The sequence below is a fragment of the Rhinoraja longicauda genome, chromosome 23 (genome assembly GCF_053455715.1).
Source record: "Rhinoraja longicauda isolate Sanriku21f chromosome 23, sRhiLon1.1, whole genome shotgun sequence".
NCBI lineage: Eukaryota > Metazoa > Chordata > Chondrichthyes > Rajiformes > Arhynchobatidae > Rhinoraja > Rhinoraja longicauda.
The window spans coordinates 2,814,663-2,838,565 of record NC_135975.1 but is presented as its reverse complement, the minus strand read 5'-3'; the positions used below and the strand labels follow the sequence as shown (position 1 = coordinate 2,838,565).

The following is a 23,903-nucleotide window of genomic DNA, read 5'->3' as shown; positions in this document are numbered from 1 at the left end:
AAGGTGACCACTAAAATGTTTGCAATTGTTTAAATGAATAAGTGTTCAAGTACCTTATTCTGATACTGATTCTTTCATCAAAAATAATTAGTGCCATACATTATCAAAGTTATATTAAAATTATCATTCTTTACGACTGAACTACAAAAAAAACACTATCTATAAACGCACTTCAACATTTTCACATCATTTAGGAATTTTTAAAAAACACATTGCAAGATTTAAATCAGTTTCTCTGCAAAGATGCTTTAATGTAAAGGCACATGCAGCCATTACTGTACACTTCATACATTGATCCTATCAATATTTCTTCCCTCTCCCAATTTGCCCTGAATGTGTTGCATACTGGATATTTGGGAAAGAGAATTAATACTCAAGCATTTGTCATCCTGAGACTAGGTAACAATAACGAAGAGAAACAAGGAACTGCAGATGCTGGTTTACCACAAAAAAAAAGACTCAAAGTGCTGGAGTAACTCAGCAGGGCAGGCAGCATCTCTGGAGAACATGAATTGGTGACATTTGAGGTTGGGACCCTTCAGACTGGTGGGAGGGCGAAGAAAGCTGGAAGAGAGGTGGTAACTAGCTGCTTTCTTGGAACCAAGAATAGCTTTACACCAATCCATGGAAAAGGGACGAAAGTAGGCATGTGGGAAATGGAGTTGGTAGCTGCTTATCTATAGTATGATTTTACTGGATTATATGTAAAACAAAGAATTTTACTATAGCTAGGCACATGTGACAATAAAGTATTATCATCATCAGTTGCCCACTATGGCAGAGAGGAATAGACAGAAAATGTTGAAGTAATTCAGCGGGTCAGGCAGCATCACCAGAGTAAAGGGAAAGTTAATGTTTTAGGTCGAGACCCTTCATCAGACCCTGGAGTCTGAAGGGTCATGACCCAAAACGGCACCTATTCCTTTTCTCCAGAGATGCTACCTGACCCATTGACTTACGCCAACATTCTTCGGTGTCAACCAGCATCTGCAGTTCCATCCTACACATAGCAGAGGAGATGCCAAATTTTAGGCAATTTATCCCTCTGTGACTGTAGCCATCAAACCTAATTAAACAATGCTTCTGAGAGTCCCTCATAAGAGTTTTTCTCTTTTGTACAAGGAAAGATTGGTTGTGTATTGCTAGAATTTAACCATTTTAAAACAGATCATTTTCCTCCAGCCATTTTTATTAATTTGACAGATTCTTGATTAGTACTGGGTGTCAGGGATCATGGGGAGAAGGCAGGAGAATGGGGTTGAGAGTGAGAGATAGTTCAACCATAATTAAACAGCAGAGTAGGCTCAATGGGCCGAATGGTCCAATCTGCTCCTATAGAAACAGAAAATAGGTGGAGTAGGCCATTCGGCCCTTTGAGTCAGCACCACCATTCAATATGATCATGGCTGATCATCCAAAATCAGTACCCCGTTCCTGCTTTTTCCCCATATGCCTTGATTCCCTTGGCCCTAAGAGCTAAATCTAACTCTCACTTGAAAACATTCAGTAAATGTTTCAGGATCCAGGAATCAAGGGTTATGGGGAGAAGTTGGGCATAGGTTACTGATTGTGGATGATCAGCCATGATCACAATGAATTGCGGTGCTGGCTCGAAGGGCCGAATGACCTCCTCCTGCACCTATTTTCTATGTTTCTAATTGGCCTCCAAATGCTTCTGTGGCAGAGAATTCCACAGATTCACAACTCTTTGGGTGGACAAAGTTTTTCCTCATCTCAGTCCTAAATAGCCTACCTCTTATTCAGTCTGAAGAAGGGTCTCGATCCGAAACGTCACCCATTCCTTTTCTCCAGATGCTGCTTGACCCGCTGAGTTTCTCCTGAGAATTTTGTGTCTACCTTATTTTTAAACTGTGATCCCTGGCCTGGTTCTGGACTGCCACCAACATTATCCTGCATCTAGCCTGTCCAAACCTCTCAGAATTTTATAACTTACTAGACCAAGTGGACCCGTTGGGCCCAAACCTCTCCTGCATTGGTGTAGCACCTCCCTGGTATTCCTGGGAATAATGCAGAGGTTGCAGGATCAATTTATCCCAAAGAGGCGGAAAGACTCTAAGGGGAGTAAGCGACACCTGTGGCTGACGAGGGAAGTCAAGGACAGCATAAAAATTAAGGAGAGGAAGTATAACATAGCAAAGAAGAATGGGAAGACAGAGGATTGGGACTCTTTTAAAGAGCAACAAAAGTTAACTAAAAAGGCAATACGGGGAGAAAAGATGAGGTGCGAGGGTAAACTAGCCAATAATATAAAGGAGGATAGCAAAAGTTTTTTTAGGTACGTGAAGAGGAAAAAAATAGTAAAGGCAAATGTGGGTCCCTTGAAGACAGAAGCAGGGGAATTTATTATGGGGAACAAAGAAATGGCAGACGAGTTAAACCGTTACTTTGGATCTGTGTTTACTGAGGAGGATACACACAATCTCCCAAATGTTCTAGGGGCCGGAGAACCTAGGGTGATGGAGGAACTGAAGGAAATCCACATTAGGCAGGAAATGGTTTTGGGTAGACTGATGGGACTGAAGGCTGATAAATCCCCAGGGCCTGATGGTCTGCATCGCAGGGTACTTAAGGAGGTGGCTCTAGAAATAGTGGAAGCATTGGAGATCATTTTTCAATGTTCTATAGATTCAGGATCAGTTCCTGTGGATTGGAGGATAGCAAATGTTATCCCACTTTTTAAGAAAGGAGGGAGAGAGAAAACGGGTAATTATAGACCAGTTAGTCTGACATCAGTGGTGGGGAAGATGCTGGAGTCAATTATAAAAGACGAAATTGCTGAGCATTTGGATAGCGGTAACAGGGTCATTCCGAGTCAGCATGGATTTACGAAGGGGAAATCATGCTTGACAAATCTACTGGACAAATTTGAGGATGTAACTAGGAAAATTGACAGGGGAGTCAGTGGATGTGGTGTACCTCGACTTTCAGAAAGCCTTCGACAAGGTCCCACATAGGAGATTAGTGGGCAAAATTAGAGCACATGGTATTGGGGGTAGGGTACTGACATGGATAGAAAATTGGTTGACAGACAGAAAGCAAAGAGTGGGGATAAATGGGTCCCTTTCGGAATGGCAGGCAGTGACCAGTGGGGTACCGCAAGGTTCGGTGCTGGGACCCCAGCTATTTACGATATACATTAATGACTTAGATGAAGGGATTAAAAGTACCATTAACAAATTTGCAGATGATACTAAGCTGGGGGGTAGTGTGAATTGTGAGGAAGATGCAATAAGGCTGCAGGGTGACTTGGACCGGTTGTGTGAGTGGGCGGATACATGGCAGATGCAGTTTAATGTAGATAAGTGTGAGGTTATTCACTTTGGAAGTAAGAATAGAAAGGCAGATTATTATCTGAATGGTGTCAAGTTAGGAAGAGGGGATGTTCAACGAGATCTGGGTGTCCTAGTGCATCAGTCACTGAAAGGAAGCATGCAGGTACAGCAGGCAGTGAAGAAAGCCAATGGAATGTTGGCCTTCGTAACAAGAGGAGTTGAGTATAGGTGCAAAGAGGTCCTTCTACAGTTGTACCGGGCCCTGGTGAGACCGCACCTGGAGTACTGTGTGCAGTTTTGGTCTCCAAATTTGAGGAAGGATATTCTTGCTATTGAGGGCGTGCAGCGTAGGTTCACTAGGTTGATTCCCGGAATGGCGGGACTGTCGTATGTTGAAAGGCTGGAGCAATTAGGCTTGTATACATTGGAATTTAGAAGGATGAGGGGGGATCTTATTGAAACATATAAGATAATTAGGGGATTGGACACATTAGAGGCAGGAAACATGTTCCCAATGTTGGGGGAGTCCAGAACAAAGGGCCACAGTTTAAGAATAAGGGGTAGGCCATTAAGAACGGAGATGAGGAAGAACTTTTTCAGTCAGAGAGTGGTGAAGGTGTGGAATTCTCTGCCTCAGAAGGCAGTAGAGGCCAGTTCGTTGGATGCTTTCAAGAGAGAGCTGGATAGAGCTCTTAAGGATAGCGGAGTGAGGGGGTATGGGGAGAAGGCAGGAACGGGGTACTGATTGAGAGTGATCAGCCATGATGGCATTGAATGGCGGTGCTGGCTCGAAGGGCTGAATGGCCTACTCCTGCACCTATTGTCTATTGTCTATTGATGTTACCTACTCCTGAAAGCAGGAAAAGATTTTCAATGGCAGAGCTCAGCACTATTTGTTGTCTTCTGAGTTAGTTTTGAAAGTATGCAAGGCACGAATGGGTAACTTCACATCAATGCTTTCTCTTGGTATAAGTTGATGCATAAACTGGTTGTGATATGTGTTATTTCTTTAAAAATTGGCTTTATGGAATAAGGAATTATCCTAGCACTACTGCCAATTTTAATAAGGACTAGACAAAGTGGACCCGTTGGGCCCAAACCTCTCCTGCATTGGTGTAGCACCTCCCTGTCCTCTCCCCTCAACCCCCCCTCCCTCCCTGTCCTCTCCCCTCAACCCCCCCCCCCCTCCCTCCCTGTCCTCTCCCCTCAACCCCCCCCCCTCCCTTCTCCCCACTCCCCTCCCCCTCCTTTTAAACATTAAAATGTGAATAACTTTAAATATATAACACCGATTTCAATAAAACTACTTGCATTATCGCTAAAGTGACAATGGTGAGCCTAAAATTGTCGCGCTGTCGTGTACCGTTTTGGCTGAAGTTCAGTCACAAACAAGATAACAAACGAGTTTTAGTATAAAGAAAACATTTGTTCCCTCAAATCCGCTCTCCTGCAGCCAGTGAATCGTATTTGCCAATAAGATGTGTGTGCATTTGACATTCGTGTGAGTGGGGGTGGGTCTGCAGTGTGGGGCGGAGTGCGTCCATATGGTTTTTGTGCCCCCCACATTGTATGTGAATTTTAATCTGTATTTCTATTGAATCAATAAAACAGTAGTGGGCTTAATGAATGGCCTAGAGTTCTGCCCTCCCTGTCGTGAGGCCTAGTGAGGGACCCGGCCGGGGTCACCTCCTCCCCGCTCCCCGCAACCTGCCGCAGCCCAGCAACGTCGACAAGAAGCCGCTTTCTTTATCCCCGTCTGTCTCCCTTCCTCCCCGTCGCCGCCATTTGCCATTTACCATTGGGGCACCAGCACCAGGACGCCCGTCCTCGCAAACATGGCGAATCCTCTTCCTCCTCCTCCTCCACTACTACCAACACCACCGTCGGCGTCGCCGCTGAAGGTCAGTCAGCTACGGGCCGGCCTTCCCGTCCGCCTCCCTCCCTCCCCCGCCTCTGTGCACTCTGGGAACTGTAGTCCCCCCTCCATCCGCCCGGCTTCACTACAATAGTGCTCGGACTGCAACTCCCACAAATCCCCGCGCGCCAAGCACGTGAACGGACGGTGACTACTACTCCTACAACTCCCACAACCCACCTCACCCCCCACCCACTCGCCGATTACATGAACGGGTTCAGCGACTACAACTCCTGCGGCCTCCTCCACAACCACCCCCCTCGGCGCCGTGCACCCTGGGAGCTGTAGTCTCCAACACGACCACCAGGCTTCACTCGAATGAGACACGGACTACAAGTCCCACGAACCCCTTCGCCGTCCCCCATGAGTTATTTGCTTTCCCCTCTCCCTTGTTGAACGTTCCTCTTTCGTTCCCCCTCGAATGTTGGAAGGTGTTGCGACAGGATGCATTGGTGGGTTGACGTGTGCGGTGAGGCTTGAGGAGGGAGATGGACTTGCGCATCGTACGCGAGGAACGAGGGGTGTTGGTGACGTGATGGCAGTGAGCGCAGGGAGCGGCGACGCGGCCGCGCGGCTGTCTGTGACGTGCTGCACAGAGGGCGCAGGAAGCGGTGACGTGAGACGCCGGGGCCCGGTGCCGGCCGAGCGGGGAAGATGGGGAAAGCCGAGTTCCTGACGCCCAAGGCCATCGCCAACCGCATCAAGTCCAAGGGGCTGCAGAAACTGCGCTGGTACTGCCAGATGTGCCAGAAGCAGTGCCGGGACGAGGTGAGTGTGAGGGCCCGGGGCTGTGGGGGGAGCCGGAGACTCAGCGGTCGGGTCGTGTTTATGACTCTTCCCCCTCCCCCCTTCTCTCCCCCCCCCTTCTCTCCCCCCCCTTCTCTCCCTCTCCCCCCCCCTTCTCTCCCCCCCCTTCTCTCCCCCCATCCTTCTCTCCCCCCCCTTCTCTCCCCCCCCCTTCTCTCCCCCCCTTCTCTCCCCCCCCTTCTCTCCCTCTCCCCCCCCTTCTCTCCCCCCCCCTTCTCTCCCCCCCCTTCTCTCCCCCCCCTTCTCTCCCCCCATCCTTCTCTCCCCCCCCTTCTCCCCCCCCCCCTTCTCTCCCCCCCCCTTCTCTCCCCTCCCCCTTCTCTCCCCCCCCCTTCTCTCCCCCCCCCTTCTCTCCCCCCCCCTTCTCTCCCCCCCCCTTCTCTCCCCCCCCTTCTCTCCCCCCCCTTCTCTCCCCCCCCCTTCTCTCCCCCCCCCTTCTCTCCCCCCCCTTCTCCCCCCCCCCTTCTCTCCCCCCCCCCTTCTCTCCCCCCCCCCTTCTCTCCCCCCCCTTCTCTCCCCCCCCTTCTCTCCCTCTCCCCCCCCTTCTCTCCCCCCATCCTTCTCTCCCCCCCATCCTTCTCTCCCCCCCCCTTCTCTCCCCCCCCCTTCTCTCCCCCCCCCTTCTCTCCCCCCCCCTTCTCTCCCCCCCCCTTCTCTCCCCCCCCCTTCTCTCCCCCCCCCTTCTCTCCCCCCCCTTCTCTCCCCCCCCCTTCTCTCCCCCCCCCTTCTCTCCCCCCCCCCTTCTCTCCCCCCCCTTCTCTCCCCCCCCCTTCTCCCCCCCCCCCTTCTCTCCCCCCCCTTCTCTCCCCCCCCCTTCTCTCCCCCCCCCTTCTCTCCCCCCCCCCTTCTCTCCCCCCCCTTCTCTCCCCCCCCTTCTCTCCCCCCCTTCTCTCCCCCCCCTTCTCTCCCCCCCTTCTCTCCCCCCCCTTCTCCCCCCCCTTCTCTCCCCCCCTTCTCTCCCCCCCCCCTTCTCTCCCCCCCTTCTCTCCCCCCCTTCTCTCCCCCCCTTCTCTCCCCCCCTTCTCTCCCCCCCCTTCTCTCCCCCCCCTTCTCTCCCCCCCCTTCTCTCCCCCCCCTTCTCTCCCCCCCCTTCTCTCCCCCCCCCTTCTCTCCCCCCCCCTTCTCTCCCCCCCCCCTTCTCTCCCACCCCCCTTCTCCCCCCCCCCCCTTCTCTCCCACCCCCCTTCTCTCCCCCCTCCCCCCCTTCTCTCCCCCCCCCCCCTTCTCTCCCCCCTCCCCCCCTTCTCTCCCCCCTCCCCCCCTTCTCTCCCCCCTCCCCCCCTTCTCTCCCCCCTCCCCCCTTCTCTCCCCCCTCCCCCCCTTCTCTCCCCCCTCCCCCCCTTCTCTCCCCCCTCCCCCCCTTCTCTCCCCCCTCCCCCCCTTCTCTCCCCCCTCCCCCCCTTCTCTCCCCCCTCCCCCCCTTCTCTCCCCCTCCCCCCCTTCTCTCCCCCCTCCCCCCCTTCTCTCCCCCCTCCCCCCCTTCTCTCCCCCCTCCCCCCCTTCTCTCCCCCCTCCCCCCCTTCTCTCCCCCCTCCCCCCCTTCTCTCCCCCCTCCCCCCCTTTTCCCTCCCTCCCCCCCTTTTCCCTCCCTCCCCCCCTTTTCCCTCCCTCCCCCCCTTTTCCCTCCCCCCCTTCCCTCCCCCCCTCCCTCCCCCCCTTCCCTTCCCTCCCTCCCCCCCTTCCCTTCCCTCCCCCTCCCCCCCTTCCCTCCCCCCTTCCCTCCCCCTTCCCTCCCCTCCCCCCCTTCCCTCCCCTCCCCCCCTTCCCTCCCCTCCCCCCCTTCCCTCCCCTCCCCCCCTTCCCTCCCCTCCCCCCCTTCCCTCCCCCTCCCCCCTTCCCTCCCCCTCCCCCCTTCCCCTCCCCCCTTCCCCTCCCCCTCCCCCTTCCCCTCCCCCTCCCCCCTTCCCTCCCCCCCTTCCCTCCCCCCCTTCCCTCCCCCTCCCCCCCTTCCCTCCCCCTCCCCCCCTTCCCTCCCCTTCCCCCCTTCCCCCCTTCCCTCCCCTTCCCTCCCCCTCCCCCCTTCCCTCCCCCTCCCCTCCCCCCTTCCCTCCCCCCTCCCCTCCCCCCTTCCCTCCCCCCTCCCCTCCCCCCTTCCCTCCCCCCTCCCCTCCCCCCTTCCCTCCCCTCCCCCCTTCCCTCCCCCCTTCTCTCCCCCTCCCCTCCCCCCTTCTCTCCCCCTCCCCTCCCCCCTTCTCTCCCCCTCCCCTCCCCCCTTCTCTCCCCCTCCCCTCCCCCCTTCTCTCCCCCTCCCCTCCCCCCTTCTCTCCCCCTCCCCCCTTCTCTCCCCCTCCCCCCTTCTCTCCCCCTCCCCCCTTCTCTCCCCCTCCCCCCTTCTCTCCCCCTCCCCCTTCTCTCCCCCTCCCCCCTTCTCTCCCCTCCCCCCTTCTCTCCCCTCCCCCCCTTCTCTCCCCTCCCCCCCTTCTCTCCCCTCCCCCCCTTCTCTCCCCTCCCCCCTTCTCTCCCCCTCCCCCCTTCTCTCCCCCTCCTCTTCCCCCCCCTCTTCTCCACTCTTCCCCCCCTCTCCCCCCCTTTTCCCCCTCCCCCTTTTCCCCTCCCCCCCTTAGCTACCTGATGAAGCTACCAATAGAGTCCAACAGTGTTCATTTATCACCAATTATGTACCAAGAAACAGAACAATAAAATTCTTACTTGTGCAGTTTGACGTGCCCATTACCACACACACACAGATATAGACAATAGGTGCAGGAGTAGGCCATTCGGCCCTTCGAGCCTGCACCGCCATTCAATATGATCATGGCTGATCATCCAACTCAGTATCCCGTACCTGCCTTCTCTCCATACCCCTGATCCCTTTAGCCACAAGGGCCATAAAATCCTCTCATGATTTTATACACCTCGATAACATCACCACTCATCCTCTAGGCAATAGAGTCCCAGTCTACTCAACTTCTCCCTATAGCTCAGACCTCACCATGGCAACATCCTCGGACCCTTTGGCCAAACTTTCCCACGGCGCGTTGAATGGTTCCATAAGAAAATCTGACCTGCATGAGATATACTTTAATATTTTTCATTTCCAAAGACGTGCATATTATATTTTGTAGGTTGTGTAGGAAAGAACTGCAGATGCTGGATTAAATCGAAGGTAGACACAAACTGCTGGAGCAACTCAGCGGGGCAGGCAGCATCTCTGGAGAGAAGGAATGGGTGACGTTTCGGGTCGAAACCCTTCAGACTCAAAACGTCGCCCACTCCTCTCCAGAGATGCTGTCTGTCCCGCTGAGTTACTCCAGCATGTCGTGTCTGCTATGTTTGTAGGTTAATTGGCTTCTATAAATTTTCCCGAGTGTGTAAGAATAAACTAGTGTACATGGTGGACACGGTGGGCCGACGGGCCTGTTTCCAAGCTGTATCGCTAAACGAGATTAGGAAACTTCTCCAGAATTGGTTGACAGACAGAAAGCAAAGAGTGGGGATAAATGGGTCCCTTTCGGAATGGCAGGCAGTGACCAGTGGGGTACCGCAAGGTTCGGTGCTGGGACTCCAGCTATTTACGATATACATTAATGACTTAGATGAAGGGATTAAAAGTACCATTAGCAAATTTGCAGATGATACTAAGCTGGGGGGTAGTGTGAATTGTGAGGAAGATGCAGTAAGGCTGCAGGGTGACTTGGACAGGTTGTGTGAGTGGGCGGATACATGGCAGATGCAGTTTAATGTAGATAAGTGTGAGGTTATTCACTTTGGAAGTAAGAATAGAAAGGCAGATTATTATCTGAATGGTGTCAAGTTAGGAAGAGGGGATGTTCAACGAGATCTGGGTGTCCTAGTGCATCAGTCACTGAAAGGAAGCATGCAGGTACAGCAGGCAGTGAAGAAAGCCAATGGAATGTTGGCCTTCGTAACAAGAGGAGTTGATTATAGGAGCAAAGAGGTCCTTCTACAGTTGGGCCCTGGTGAGACCACACCTGGAGTACTGTGTGCAGTTTTGGTCTCCAAATTTGAGGAAGGATATTCTTGCTATTGAGGGCGTGCAGCGTAGGTTCACTAGGTTGATTCCCGGAATGGCGGGACTGTCGTATGTTGAAAGACTGGAGCAATTAGGCTTGCATACACTGGAATTTAGAAGGATGAGGGGGGATCTTATTGAAGCATATAAGATAATTAGGGGATTGGACACATTAGAGGCAGGAAACATGTTCCCAATGCTGGGGGAGTCCAGAACAAGGGGCCACAGTTTAAGAATAAGGGGTAGGCCATTTAGAACGGAGATGAGGAAGAACTTTTTCAGTCAGAGAGTGGTGAAGGTGTGGAATTCTCTGCCTCAGAAGGCAGTGGAGGCCAGTTCGTTGGATGCTTTCAAGAGAGAGCTGGATAGAGCTCTTAAGGATAGTGGAGTGAGGGGGTATGGGGAGAAGGCAGGAACGGGGTACTAATTGAGAGTGATCAGCCATGATCGCATTGAATGGCGGTGCTGGCTCGAAGGGCTGAATGGCCTACTCCTGCACCTATTGTCTATTGTCCAAAGAGGGCTGGATGGCTAGTGATATTTTCTGAAATGTGTTGTGTACATTGATATAATTTGTTGTATTTCAGAATGGCTTCAAATGTCACTGCATGGCAGAATCCCATCAACGACAGCTTCTTCTGGCTTCTGAGAACCCACAGCAATTTATGGATTATTTTTCAGAGTATGTACATTGTGACAAATCGCATGCAAACTTTGCTAAGAATGATATTTAAAACTTCTGCTACGTGTTTTGGGGTTGAGTTCAGTTTATTGTCACTTGTGCCGAGGTACAGTGAAAAACTTTTGTTGCGTGCTAACCAGTCAGCGGAAAGTCAATACATGATTACAATCAAGCCGTCCCCAGTGTACAGATACATGATAAAGGGAATAACGTTTTGTCAAGTCAAGTCAATTTTATTTGTATAGCACATTTAAAAACAACCCACGTTGACCAAAGTGCTGCACATCTGATTAGGAATGCAAAATAAAGTCCAATTAAAAATAGACCGAGGGTTTTAGATTGTCTTTTTAACTAACCATTTTAATTTTGAAGCATTTTAATTTTAACTAGGTTTTCTAACATAACTTCAAGTAACCATTGAAAATTCAATATCTCGTCAAATTCTTTAAAATGTAGTGACATTACAAGTGGCACAGCAGGTAGAGCTGCTGCCTCACAGCCCCGGAGACGCGGGTTCGCTCCTGAACTCGGGTGCTGTCTGTGTGGAGTTTGCACGTTCTCTCTGTAACCACGTGGGTTTCCTCCGAGTGTTCCGGCTTCCTCCCATATCCCAAAAATGTGCAGGTTTGTTGGTTTATTGATCTGTTGCCAATTGCCCCTGGTGTGTAGGGAGTGGATTTGAAAGTGGGATAACGTAGAACTAGTGTGAATATGTGATCGCTGGTCGGCCTAGAAAGTGGATCGAAAGGCTTGTTACTATGCTATATCGCTAAACTAAATGTATAAAATATAACGTGTTGAAAATGGTACGAAACATGGTAAATTGCAATATTATTAATACAATAATTAGTTGCTCCCAAATTTATGCTGAATTAATTGCTCCCAAATTTAATTTCTAATAGTTGCAAATGTCAGTTAATTAAGATTAATTTTAAAGTACGCATGGGACAGGTATAGGCAGCTGGAATCAAATGTTTCCCTGGAGGAATTTCAGGAATTAAGAAGCAAAGTTTAAAAAAAAAAAACCAGAGGACATAGGTTTACAGTGAAGGGGAAAAGTTCTAATATGAATCTGAGGGGTAACTTTTTCACACAAAGGGTGGTGGGTGTATTGAACAAGCTGCCAGAAGAGGTTGTCAAGGCAGGGACTATCCCAACATTTAAGAGACAGACAGGTACATGGATAGGACAGGTTCAGAGGGAGATGGACCAAACATGGGCAGGTGGTACTTGTGTGGGCAAGTTGGGCTGAAGGGCCTGTTTCCATGCTGCGTGACTATGACTATCATCATATCATATATATACAGCCGGAAACAGGCCTTTTCGGCCCTCCAAGTTCGTGCCGCCCAGCGATCCCCGTACATTAACACTATCCTACACCCACTAGGGACAATTTTTACATTCACCCAGCCAATTAACCTACATACCTGTACGTCTTTGGAGTGTGGGAGGAAACCGAAGATCTCGGAGAAAACCCACGCAGGTCACGGGGAGAACGTACAAACTCCTTACAATGCAGCACCCGTAGTCAGGATCGAACCTGAGTCTCCGGCGCTGCATTCGCTGTAAAGCAGCAACTCTACCGCTGCGCTATCGTGACTAGAGTAAACAAAGGCCAGAGTAATCCAATATATCAAACTACCTTCTTATCACTTATTGTCTACTCCATAAATAGCATTTGTTTTGCTCTTTTCACCTTTCCTTTAAATAAATTGTATCTCATAATGTTGAATTTTGTAAGTGTCAACCGTTATCTTATTTATCCCAGTTCTGAGTATCTTATTTCCATGTTTCGGTGAAGTAAACAATTTGTTAATTTTAACATTCTAAAAATAGATAACTTGAAAAGTACTCTTCTTTCATATCATATCATATCATATCATATATATACAGCCGGAAACAGGCCTTTTCGGCCCACCAAGTCCGTGCCGCCCAGCGATCCCCGTACATTAACACTATCCTACACCCACTAGGGACAATTTTTACATTTACCCAGCCAATTAACCTACATACCTGTACGTCTTTGGAGTCTATACTGGAGTAAACTTTCATCATAATAACTAATGTTGCTGTATTTAATATAAGCTGATAATAAGCTAATTAGCTACCTGATGAAGCTACCAATAGAGTCCAACAGTGTTCATTTATCACCAATTATGTACCAAGAAACAGAACAATAAAATTATTACTTGTGCAGTTTGACGTGCCCATTACCGCGTGCGCGCGCACGCACGCGCACACACACACACACACACACACACACACACACACACACACACACACACACAATAGGTGCAGGAGTAGGCCATTCGTCCCTTCGAGCCAGCACCGCCATTCAATGTGATCATGGCTGATCATTCTCAATCAGTACCCCGTTCCTGCCTTCTCCCCATACCCCCTGACTCTGCTATCCTTAAGAGCCCTATCTAGCTCTCTCTTGGTATGCAGTAATCAATAGTATAATAAGTCAAATAATTCAGCTGGCCACAAAGGCCCTTTGCGATCGCCACCTCCATTCCGGACATCCCGCAAACCATTGTCCCTCTCCTCGCCCGGCCCCTCTTCACCCCTTTTAATATAAACGTCTTGGTAGATCAGTAGCATGGTGGCAAAAGGTTTTCACTGTACCTCGGTGCACTTGACAATAATAGGCTTAAGTCTAGCTTAAACCTAAGTCAAATCTGGTCTGTTAACACAGAGGGACCTGGCATGGGAGGCCCACTGAGAAGAAAGAAGGACCTGAGGTGGGGGCCACTGAGAACGAAGGAGGGTCCAATGTTCGGGGGGGGTGGGGTGGGGTGGAGAACAAAGAGGGACATTTGAGGACTGGAATGAACACTTTAACTTTGTGGGTGCCCTATACGTGGCGACTCTTTGCATACCTTGTGTATGGTACGCAAAACAAAGAATCACTGTGACACGTCACGTGATAATAAAGTATCAATCAGTGGTTCGATCCTGTCTACGGGCGCTGTGTACAGAGTTTGTACGTTCTCCCCGTGTCCACGTGAGTTTTCTCCAAGATCTTCGGTTTCCTCCCACATTCCGAAGACATACAGGTTGTAGGTTAATTTGCTTGGTAAAATTGTAAAAGAATCGTCCCTAATGTGTGTAGGATAGTATTAGCTTGCGGGGATCGTTGGCCAGCACAGCCTTGGTGGGCCGAAGGGCCTGTTTCAGCGCTGTATCTCTGAACAGTATTACTTTAGAATAGTGCATATCGTATGCTGTAGTAATTGTAATTTATTAAATAAGAAAGTGAACAGAATATAATTGGGGGAAAAAGCACAGATGGGGTTTATATATAATAATTTTTACAAGTTGTTACAATATGCACCTAACAGCTTTCTTGTGGAATGATTATATGTAATCTTTGTCAGATGGTTACGTTGTTAAGTGGTCATAGGTTTCTAGTGAGCTGCTAAAAGCCAATTAATTTTTTTTTTTGTGTGTGTCTTCCCACTTCAGGGAGTTCCGCAATGAATTTCTGGAGTTGCTTAGAAGACGGTTTGGTGAGTTTTTATGTCCTTTTATTGGAATGTACAATGTGTACAAATCATCCCTGACACAATGCAGCTCCAATTTCATGTAGTATGCCACTGATAGACAACGCTATTTGTTGCTGTCTATATTGAAATATATTTCAAATATTTATTTTGAAATATTCTATGGCATTGCTGTCCAAAGTATGTTGTTTCAAAGAGTGAAGCATACAAACTGGTGCGATTAAAACCCTTTTTTATTTTACTTGGTATATATGTCCCATTAAACAATGACAGCAGATTTCCCCCCCCCCCCCCTTATTTCCCTATAGGCTGCCTACTGGGAAAGATGACTATCAGAAATGCAAAGCGAATGCTGTACTGAATCAATAGAATGTTCCTGTGACTTAATTTTTTTTTCTGATACCTGAAGTGTTCCTAGGATGCATGTCATTAATTCCGTTCTACAAAACTGTCACTGTTGTTGGGTGGAAGGCAAAGGTCAACAATAATCTGGACTGACTTCCTTGCTGCTGTATAAATTGCTGTATAAATTGCCCCTTCCGTATGACGGAGGCTGGTGCCTTTAATGCCCCACCCTGGCTTCCCTGTGCATGCTCTTTTCCATTTAATGATTAACAGGGAAAGGCAGTTATTCACAAAATGCTGGAGTAACTCAGCAGGTCAGGCAGCATCTCGGGACAGAAGGAATGGGGGCCGGACAAAGGAAGGATATAGGTGGAGACAGAAAGATAGAGGGAGATCTGGGAAGCGGGAGGGGAAGAGAGGAACAGAGGAACTATCTAAAGTTGGAGAAGTTAATGTTCATACCACTGGGCTGCAAGCTGCCCAGGCGAAATATGAGGTGCTGTTCCTCCAATTTCCGGTGGGCCTCACTATGGCACTGGAGGAGGCCCATGACAGAAAGGTCAGACTGGGAGTGGGAGGGGGAGTTGAAGTGCTCAGCCACCGGGAGATCAGATTGGCCAACGCGGACCGAGCGCAGGTGTTGAGCGAAGCGATCGCCGAGCCTGAAAGGCAGATATTCTGATATCACATGGGACATCCACATGTAAAAGTGTTTGGGGGGCGGCATGTGGGTTAACTGGTGGACCTGCTGCCTCACAGCGCCAGAGACCCAGGTTCGATCCTGACCTCTGGTGCTGTCTCTGCCTAGAGTTTGGACTTTCTCCTCGTGACCGCGTGTGTTTCCTCTGGGAACTCGTTTCCTCCCACATTGCAAAGACCCGTGGCTTAATTGGCCTCCGTAAATTGCCCTTGGTGTGCAGGGATGCGATAATGGGTGATCGATGGTGGGTATGAATTCAGTGGGCTGAAGGGCCTTGTTTCCCAGCAATATCTCTCTAAAGTATCTAATCTAAATCCTTATTAGATGTGTCAGAAGGAATGAAATGCTGAAGTATGCCGTTTTGTTGAAAATATATGTCCATTGTTTCTAGGAACTAAACGTGTTCACAACAATGTTATCTACAATGAGTACATTAGCCACCGGGAGCACATTCACATGAATGCAACAATGTGGGAAACGCTGACTGACTTCACAAAATGGCTGGGCCGAGAAGGTGAGTAACATTTCCAGAACTGCTCTTTAGTTTTACCTCCCATTTTAAACAAAATTCACTATTAGTTAGTGAACCACTGTCTTGACATCCACAGCCCCCTGTGGCAATGAGTTCCACAGATTAACTACCCTCTGACTAAAGAAATTCCTCCTCACCTCCTTTCTAAGAGAGTGCCCTTTAATTCTGAGGCCATGACCTCGGGCCCGAGACTCTCCCACCAGTGGAAACATCCTCTCCACGTCCACTCTGCCTTTCATTATTCTGTAAGTTTCAAATGAGGTCGCCCCTCAACCTTCTAAACTCCAGCGAGTACAGGCCCAGTGCCGTCAAGCGCTCATCATATGCTAACCCACTCATTCCTGGGATCATTCTCACAAACCACCTCTGGACCCTCTCCAGAGCCAGCATGTCCTTAGACAATAGAAAATAGGTGCAGGAGGAGGCCATTCGACCCTTCGAGCCAGCACAGCACCGCCATTCAATGTGATCATGGCTGATCATTCTCAATCAGTACCCCGTTCCTGCTTTCTCCCCATACCCCCTGACTCCGCTATCCTTAAGAGCTCTATCTAGCTCTCTCTTGAATGCATTCAGAGAATTGGCCTCCACTGCCTTCTGAGGCAGAGAATTCCACAGATTCACAACTCTCTGACTGAAAAAGTTTTTCCTCATCTCAGTTCTAAATGGCCTACCCCTTATTCTTAAACTGTGGCCCCTGGTTCTGGACTCCCCCAACATTGGGAACATGTTTCCTGCCTCTAACGTGTCCAACCCCTTAATAATCTTGTACGTTTCGATAAGATCTCCTCTCATCCTTCTAAATTCCAGTGTATACAAGCCTAGTCGCTCCAGTCTTTCAACATACGACAGTCCCGCCATTCCGGGAATTAACCTAGTAAACCTCCGCTGCACGCCCTCAATAACAAGAATATCCTTCCTCAAATTTGGAGACCAAAACTGCACACAGTACTCCAGGTGCAGTCTCACTACGGGGGCCCAAATGTTTGCTGTGTTCTTCTGAGTTTGTGCAGATTGGTGAACAAGTTCCCTGTGTCCTCTGTTGTTCAGGCTTCTGCAAAGTGGACGAGACGCCAAAGGGTTGGTACATCCAATACATTGACCGCGACCCAGAAACCATCTGCAGACAACAGGAAATGGAGAAAAAGAAGAAACAAGAGCTGGACGACGAGGAAAGAAATGCAAAGTTTATTGAAGAGCTAGTTAGAAGAGGAAAGGAAGGGAAAGAGGAGGTAAAATGCTCGATAATTCGCAGAGAGAAGTTACCGTATGTCTCCCTGTAATTATGTTGCCGATGTTTACAGTATTAAATTCTGTTTGGTAACACTGCTGTGAAGTACAGTTGATTGTTTTACAATCTCCAAGGTGCTTTAATTGCAAGCTACTGTTAAAAGGATTTGTTTTTAATCCTTTAGGCTGTTCCAGTTTTTACGGAACTGAAAAGAGAAAACGAGGAAGAGAAGGGTATGCTTTGTGGAGCTTGGCGATATTGGTTATTTCCATAACTTCACCAAGATGTCTTTTACCATAAAATGAATCCTGCTTTTGCTGAGAGTGAAAAGAAAGAGTTGTGACATTTTTGCTTTCTCATAAGTTCATTAGTTTATAGGAGCTTAATTAGGCCATTCGGCCCCATTAAGTCTACTCCATTCAATCATGGCTGATCTATCTTAATCCCATTCTCCTGCCTTCTCCCCATAACCCATAAGGGCGGCACGGTGGCGCAGCGGTAGAGTTGCTGCCTTACAGCGAATGCAGCGCCGGAGACTCAGGTTCGATCCTGACTACGGGCGCCCGTCTGTACGGAGTTTGTACGTTCTCCCCGTGACCTGCGTGGGTTTTCTCCGAGATCTTCGGTTTCCTCCCACACTCCAAAGACGTACAGGTATGTAGGTTAATTGGCTGGGCAAATGTAAAAATTGTGTTTGTAGGATAGTGTTAATGTGCGGGGATTGCTGGGTGGCGCGGACCCGGTGGGCGGTCCGGTTATCTAAAATAAAAAAATAACCCCTGACACCCTTACTATTCAAGAATCTATCTGTCTCTCTTAAAAATATTTATTGACGGCCTCCACCGCCTTCTGTAGCAATGAATTCCACAGATTCACCACCCTCTGACTCCTCCTCATCTCCTTCCTAAAAGAACGTCCTTTTATTCTGAGGTTATGACCTCTGCCTATATTCAGCCACGCTGCTTGTTTCAAATACTGATGAGAGTAAAAACCCGGTCCAATATGGAACTGTCATGACCCAAAATAGACACAAAAAGCTAGAGTAACTCAACGGGTCAGGCAGCGTCTCTGGAGAAAAGGAGTAGTTGACGTTTCGGGTCGAAACCCTTCTTCAGACAGTCAGGGGGAAGGTAAACGAGAGATATAGAGAAATATATATGGAATAAATGAAAGAAAGTTTTGCAAAAAAGTCGCGATGCTCAAGGAAATGGTCCATCAGCCAGAGTTGGGAATCAAACACTTATTCTACATGACAACTGAGATGATACTGACTGACAGAATCAAATTTGAAGGCATTTTGATTTGGTAATTTTCTTCTGAATTATTCACAATTCTTCTTTTGTTTTGGTGAACTGAAAATTGTGTCTGAAACTCTCATTGCAAGTGACCTGTGACTTCTCTAATAATGCAGTTTGAAAGATACTGAATTTCATAGAAACATAGAAATTAGTTGCGGGAGTTGGCCATTCGGCCCTTCGAGCCAACACCGCCATTCAATGTGAACATTGCTGATCATCCAAAATCAGCACTCCGTTCGTTTTCTCCCCGTATGGCTTTCTCCCATCCGCTGCAGTATGCATTTCAAATTAGTGAAATTAGGGTGGCACGGTGGCGTTATGGTTGAGTTGCTGCCTTACAGCGCTGGCAGACCCAGGTTTGATCCTGAGGACGGGTGCTGACTGTACGGAGTTTGTACGTTCTCCCCGTAACCTGCGTGGGTTTTCTCCGAGATCTTCATTTTCCTCACACACTCCAAAGATGTGCAGGTTTGTAGGTTAATTGGCTTGGTGTAAATATAAAATTGTCCCTAGTGTGTGTGTGTGTAGGATAGTGTTAATGTGCGGGAATAATTGGTCGTCGTGGACTCGGTGGGCCGAAGGGCCTGTTTCCGCGCTGTATCTCTTTATCTCTAGCTGGGAATTTTAAGCTTTTGGATTTCACTTTCCAAGTCCTACTTACCTGAAATGCTCCAGCAGCAGAGTTGAAATCCTCTTCAGAAGAGATCACCGCTCTTAGATGCCACTTTGTCATCTTATTTACGCAAATTATGACTTGATGGATGAGATTCATAATGGTCGCGGCTGTGGAGTTGCTGCCTCACAGCGCCAGAGACCCGGTTTCGATCCTGACTACGGGTGTTGTCTGTACGGAGTTTGTACGTTCTCCCTGTGACCGTGTGGGCTTTCTCCGGGTGCTCCGGTTTCCTCCCACACTCCAAAGACGTACAGGTTAATTGGCTTTGTTAAAAAACTGTCAATTGTCCCTAGTGTGTAGGATAGTGCTAGTGTACGGGGTGATCACTAGTTGGCGCGGATTCGGAGGGTCGAAGGGCCTGTTTCTCAGCTGTCGAAAGTTACCCATTTTCATTACAATTGACCTGCCACAGGGACATTGAAATAAATTAATGAATTTGTACCTTTTTAAAAGTGTGAACCTTAATGCAAATTATTTTTTGATTAGTTGCCTTCAATTTAAACAAAGGACAAAGTGCATGCACACCGGCTCCTAAATCGAGGTAAGGACCTGTTTTTATTAACTATTAAACCTGTTTAATTTTAAGTAATGCATTTTCTAAACTGTTTGGAACAGGCACTGGAAACAAAGCAGCGTTTCTGACTGCATGCTGTTTGTGAAGTTCTTTTGAGTATGAGGTGGCTGCTTAACTGTTCAGTGTCACTGAAAAAGGCAACCATTTGCAAAGGAAATGGTGACTTTCCAAGCTTGTGTATGTAGGGTTACTTCTTTCAAATTCACCTTATTTAGTCATGTTAGTATTTGTGTTGAGTTTAATTTATCGTCACTTGCACTGAGACGTAGTGAAAAGCTATTGAGTGCTAACCAATCAGTGGAAAGACTATACACGATGACAATCGAGCCGTCCACCGTGTACCGATACAGGATAAAGGGAATAACGTGAAAAACGTTTGGTGCAAGATAAAGTCCAGTAAAGTCCGATCAAAGGGTCTCCAATGAGGGAGATGGATAGCTCTGGACTGCTCTCTAGTTGTTGATGGTTGCAACAAAAAAAAATCCCATCCCTCTTTCCCCGAATTGGAGTGTTCCTTGAAATTGTTTAGTTTAGAGATGCAGCACGGAAACAGGCCCTTCGGCCCACTGAGCCTGCGACAATGGGCGATCCCTGCACATTAACACTCGGGACAATTTCCACATGCCAAGGATGGAACCCGGGTCTCTAACGCTGTCAGGCAGCAACTCTACCTCTGCGCCATTGTAGATGGGCTATTGCATGCTAGCCAATCATAGTGCTTGTTAGTAGTAGTCCCGCTTAGTACGTGCTTTATAATATTAAGAACTCGCCTACGTCAGGCAGTAGATTAGCAGCTCGGACTGTACTGCAGGTCCTATGCTGTAAGCGCTTCAATAAAATGATGCATTGTATCTTAGTGTGCACTTAAGTACTTTGTTACATGGCATGGGCGACGGCATGGGTTCGAATCCCACTTCTGACACCATGTAACAAAGTACTTAAGTACACGCTAAGATACAACGCATCATTTTATTAAAGCACTTACAGCATAGGACCTGCAGTACATTACAGCTCCGAGCTGCTCATCTACTGCCTGGCGTAGGCGAGTTCTTAATATTATAAAGCGCATACTAGGCGGGACTACTACTAACAAGCACTACGATTGGCTAGCATGCAATAGCCCATCTACAGCCACCTTGTCGCCCAACAACCCTCTTCACCTTCTAATCTGGACCAACTTGCTGCTCCCAAGGCTCTGTAACTGCTCCATTAGCGTACACGATTCTTTCATAGGCTGCCTCTTGGGATTAATGATAGCCTGCTATCCGCTCCAATTTCCTGTGTCCTGAGGTGGCTGATTAGGCCTTTTTAGGAACCATAGACTGTCCCGACGCCACGTCTGTATCAGCCTGTGAAAGCACAGGCCATTGCTCGGCCTCCCAGCCCCTGTGGTGCCTCCCGCAGCCGACCCAGAGCATCACCACGCGCGCGGAGCGAACTGAATGGGAACGAAGAATAATCACGCCGCGCATTGCATGTTTTTCAGTAGCCTGGGACCAAATCCGTTGCAAGCAATACCTTCCGTGAAACGCAAGGAATCAGGCCCTGCTTCTTCAGAGACTAAAGACAAGAAGAAAAAATCAGCATTGGATGAAATCATGGAGGTAGAGTGTTGCAGTCTGTGCATTTCTTCACTGCTCCTGTTTTTTGTAGCCATTAGACTTTAGAGATACAGCGTGGAAACAGGCCCTTCAGCCCTCTTTGAGTCCACGTCGACAGGTTTGCAGGTTAATTGGCTTCGGTAAAAAAATGGTGAATTGTCCCTCGTGTGCAGGATAGTACTAGCGTACAGGGAGACCACTTGTCAGCACGGACTTGGTGGGCCGAAGGGCCTGTTTCCACGCAGTATCTCTAAAAGTAAAGGCGGTGGGATTAATTGGCCACTAAATTGTTCCTGGTGTTTTGATGAGTGGCAGGGATGTTGATGAGTGGCAGGGATGTTGATGAGTTTGTTGGGATAATAAAGATGAATGTAAATAAGTAGTTGAAGGTCAGTCTGGTTGAGATTTTGAGTCTAGTTTATTGTCACGTGTACCGAGGTACAGTGAAACGATTTTGTTGTATGCTAACCAGTCAACGGAAAGACAATACTTGATTCCAATCGAGTCATCCACAGTGTGCAGATATGATAAAGGGGATAACGTAAATAACGTTTAGTGCAAGACAAAACCAAAGATAGTCCATGGGTCTCCAATGAGCTGGATAGTAGTTCAGGACTTGCTGTGCCGAAGGGCCAGTTTCCTAGCTTTGTGTCTGATTCTACTGAAGGACTTTACGGAAGTAGATTTTCTTCCTAATTGACAGTACTAGTTATTAAATTGTGACATCTGTTTGGTGAGATCGCTTTGAGTTTGAAATTTTAATTTTGAATATCTGTGTTTTAGTTTGAGGAGCAGAAAAAGAGAAGTCTTCGGAGAGACTACTGGCTTCACACCGTAAGTTCAGAAATTCAGTGCCGGGTTACAGGTTGGCCGAGTCAACTAATAGCAGAGAATTTGTCTTGCCGTGATTGTGTGCAATGTTGTTCGTAAGTTCTAGGAGCAGAATTAGGCCATTCAGCCCATCAAGTCTACTCTGCCATTCAATCACGGCTGATCTATCTTTCCCTCTCAACCCCATTCTCCTGCCTTCTCCCCATAACCCCTGACACCCGCACTAATCTCTGGAGAAAAAGGGTGGGGGACGTATCGGGTCGGGACCCTTCTTCAGACCCCCAACCTGAAACTTTGCCCATCCTTTTTCTCCAGAGATGCTGCCTGACCAGCTGAGTTACTCCAGCACTGTGTCTCTTTCCTTGGTATAAACCAGCAGCTGCAGTTCTTTGTTTCTACACTCTGTAGCCAGATAGAGATCCAATACCATCTTTAAATTCACTGACAACACCACTGTACATTGTCCCTGGAAAGGCCACCACTGTCCCTGGAAGATTCACGAGGATGTTGCCAGATCGACAGGGGCCGAGCTAGAAGGAGAGGGTGACTAGGCTGGGACTCTATTCCTTGAAGCGCAGGAGGATGAAGGGTAATCTTATAGAGGTATATAAAATCATGAGAGGAATAGATCGGGTAGATGCATAGAGTCTCTTGCCCAGAGTGGTTGAATCGAGGACCAGAGGACATAGGTCTATGGTGAAGGGGAAAAGATTTGATAGGAATCTGAGGGGTAACTTTTTCACACAAAGGGTGGTGGGTGTATGGAACGAGCTGCCAGAGGAGGTAGTTGTGGCTGGGACTATCCCAATCCCGTGTGGCACGGTGGCGCAGCGGTAGAGTTGCTGCCTTACAGCGAATGCAGCGCCGGAGACCTGGGTTCGATCCTGAGTACGGGTGCTGTCTGTACGGAGTTTGTACCTTCTCCCCGTGATCTGCGTGGGTTTTCTCCGAGATCTTTGGTTTCCTCCCACACTCCAAAGACGTACAGGTTTGTAGGTTAATTGATTCGGTAAATGTAAAAATTGTCCCTAGTAGGTGTAGGATGGTGTTAATGTGCGGGGATCGCTGGTCGGCGCGGACCCTGTGGGCCAAAGGGCCTGTTTCTGCGCTGTGTCTCTAAACTAAACTGTTCGACAGGTACATGGATAGGACAGGTTTAGAGGGATATGGGACAAATGCAGGCAGGTGGGACTAGTGTAGATGGGACATGTTGGTCGGTGAGGGCAAGTTGGGCTGAAGAGCCTGTTCCCATGCTGAATCACTCTATGACTATCTATGAATCTACATTTGATAATATACCCATGACTGTTTAGCCAGACACGGATCCAACCCCATCTTTAAATTTGCTAACACTACCACCGTGGTTGGATGAATAGCAGGTATCGATGGGTCTAGAGTACAGGAGGGAGATCAATACTCTGGAGGATTGGTGTCAGACTACAATCTTGTTCTCGGCGTTAACAAGTGAAAGGAGCTGATTGTGAGCTACATGTTGGGAAAGCCAAGAGTCTATGAACCAGTCTTCATCGTCTGGTTCCAGAGGAATGCACATCTCTAATCTTTCCTGGGCCCAGCACATTGACACAAACACAAAGAAAACTCAACAACACCAACACCCAAAACATTACCTATCCATGTTCTCCAGAGATGCTGCCTGACCCACTGAGTTACTCCAGCTTTCCGTGGCCATCACAATTCTGAGGATTTCTCTGCCTCAGAAGGCAGTGGAGGCCAATTCTCTGAATGCATTCAAGAGAGAGCTAGATAGAGCTCTTAAGGATAGTGGAGTCAGGGGGTATGGGGAGAAGGCAGGAACGGAGTACTGATTGAGAATGATCAGCCATGATCACATTGAATGGTGGTGCTGGCTAGAAGGGCCGAATGGCCTACTCCTGCACCTATTGTCTATTGTTTATCACTGATGCCACCTCAAAAGTGT

General features: G+C 48.5%; 2 protein-coding genes across 4 annotated transcripts in view; one reads left to right on the top strand and one right to left on the bottom strand.

Moving 5' to 3' along the window:
• atp5f1c (ATP synthase F1 subunit gamma) overlaps positions 1 to 5,227 on the bottom strand; it is a 32,846-nt gene extending 27,619 nt beyond the window's left edge. For both annotated transcript variants that reach the window (XM_078420106.1, XM_078420107.1), the window contains exon 1: positions 5,090 to 5,227. In XM_078420106.1, coding sequence (XP_078276232.1) covers positions 5,090 to 5,130 — 41 coding nt within the window. In that variant the 5' untranslated portion in view covers positions 5,131 to 5,227. The remainder of the gene's footprint in view (positions 1 to 5,089) is intronic.
• kin (Kin17 DNA and RNA binding protein) overlaps positions 1 to 23,903 on the top strand; it is a 59,579-nt gene that overhangs the window by 31,768 nt on the left and 3,908 nt on the right. The window contains exons 2-10 of one of the 2 annotated variants that reach the window (XM_078420105.1): positions 5,640 to 5,976; positions 10,576 to 10,670; positions 14,139 to 14,182; positions 15,613 to 15,735; positions 16,804 to 16,985; positions 17,169 to 17,217; positions 19,445 to 19,499; positions 21,022 to 21,136; positions 21,917 to 21,967. In XM_078420105.1, coding sequence (XP_078276231.1) covers positions 5,863 to 5,976; positions 10,576 to 10,670; positions 14,139 to 14,182; positions 15,613 to 15,735; positions 16,804 to 16,985; positions 17,169 to 17,217; positions 19,445 to 19,499; positions 21,022 to 21,136; positions 21,917 to 21,967 — 828 coding nt within the window. In that variant the 5' untranslated portion in view covers positions 5,640 to 5,862. Of the gene's footprint in view, positions 1 to 5,639; positions 5,977 to 10,575; positions 10,671 to 14,138; positions 14,183 to 15,612; positions 15,736 to 16,803; positions 16,986 to 17,168; positions 17,218 to 19,444; positions 19,500 to 21,018; positions 21,137 to 21,916; positions 21,968 to 23,903 lie in introns of both variants that reach the window. The other variant, XM_078420104.1, reaches the window with a different exon arrangement.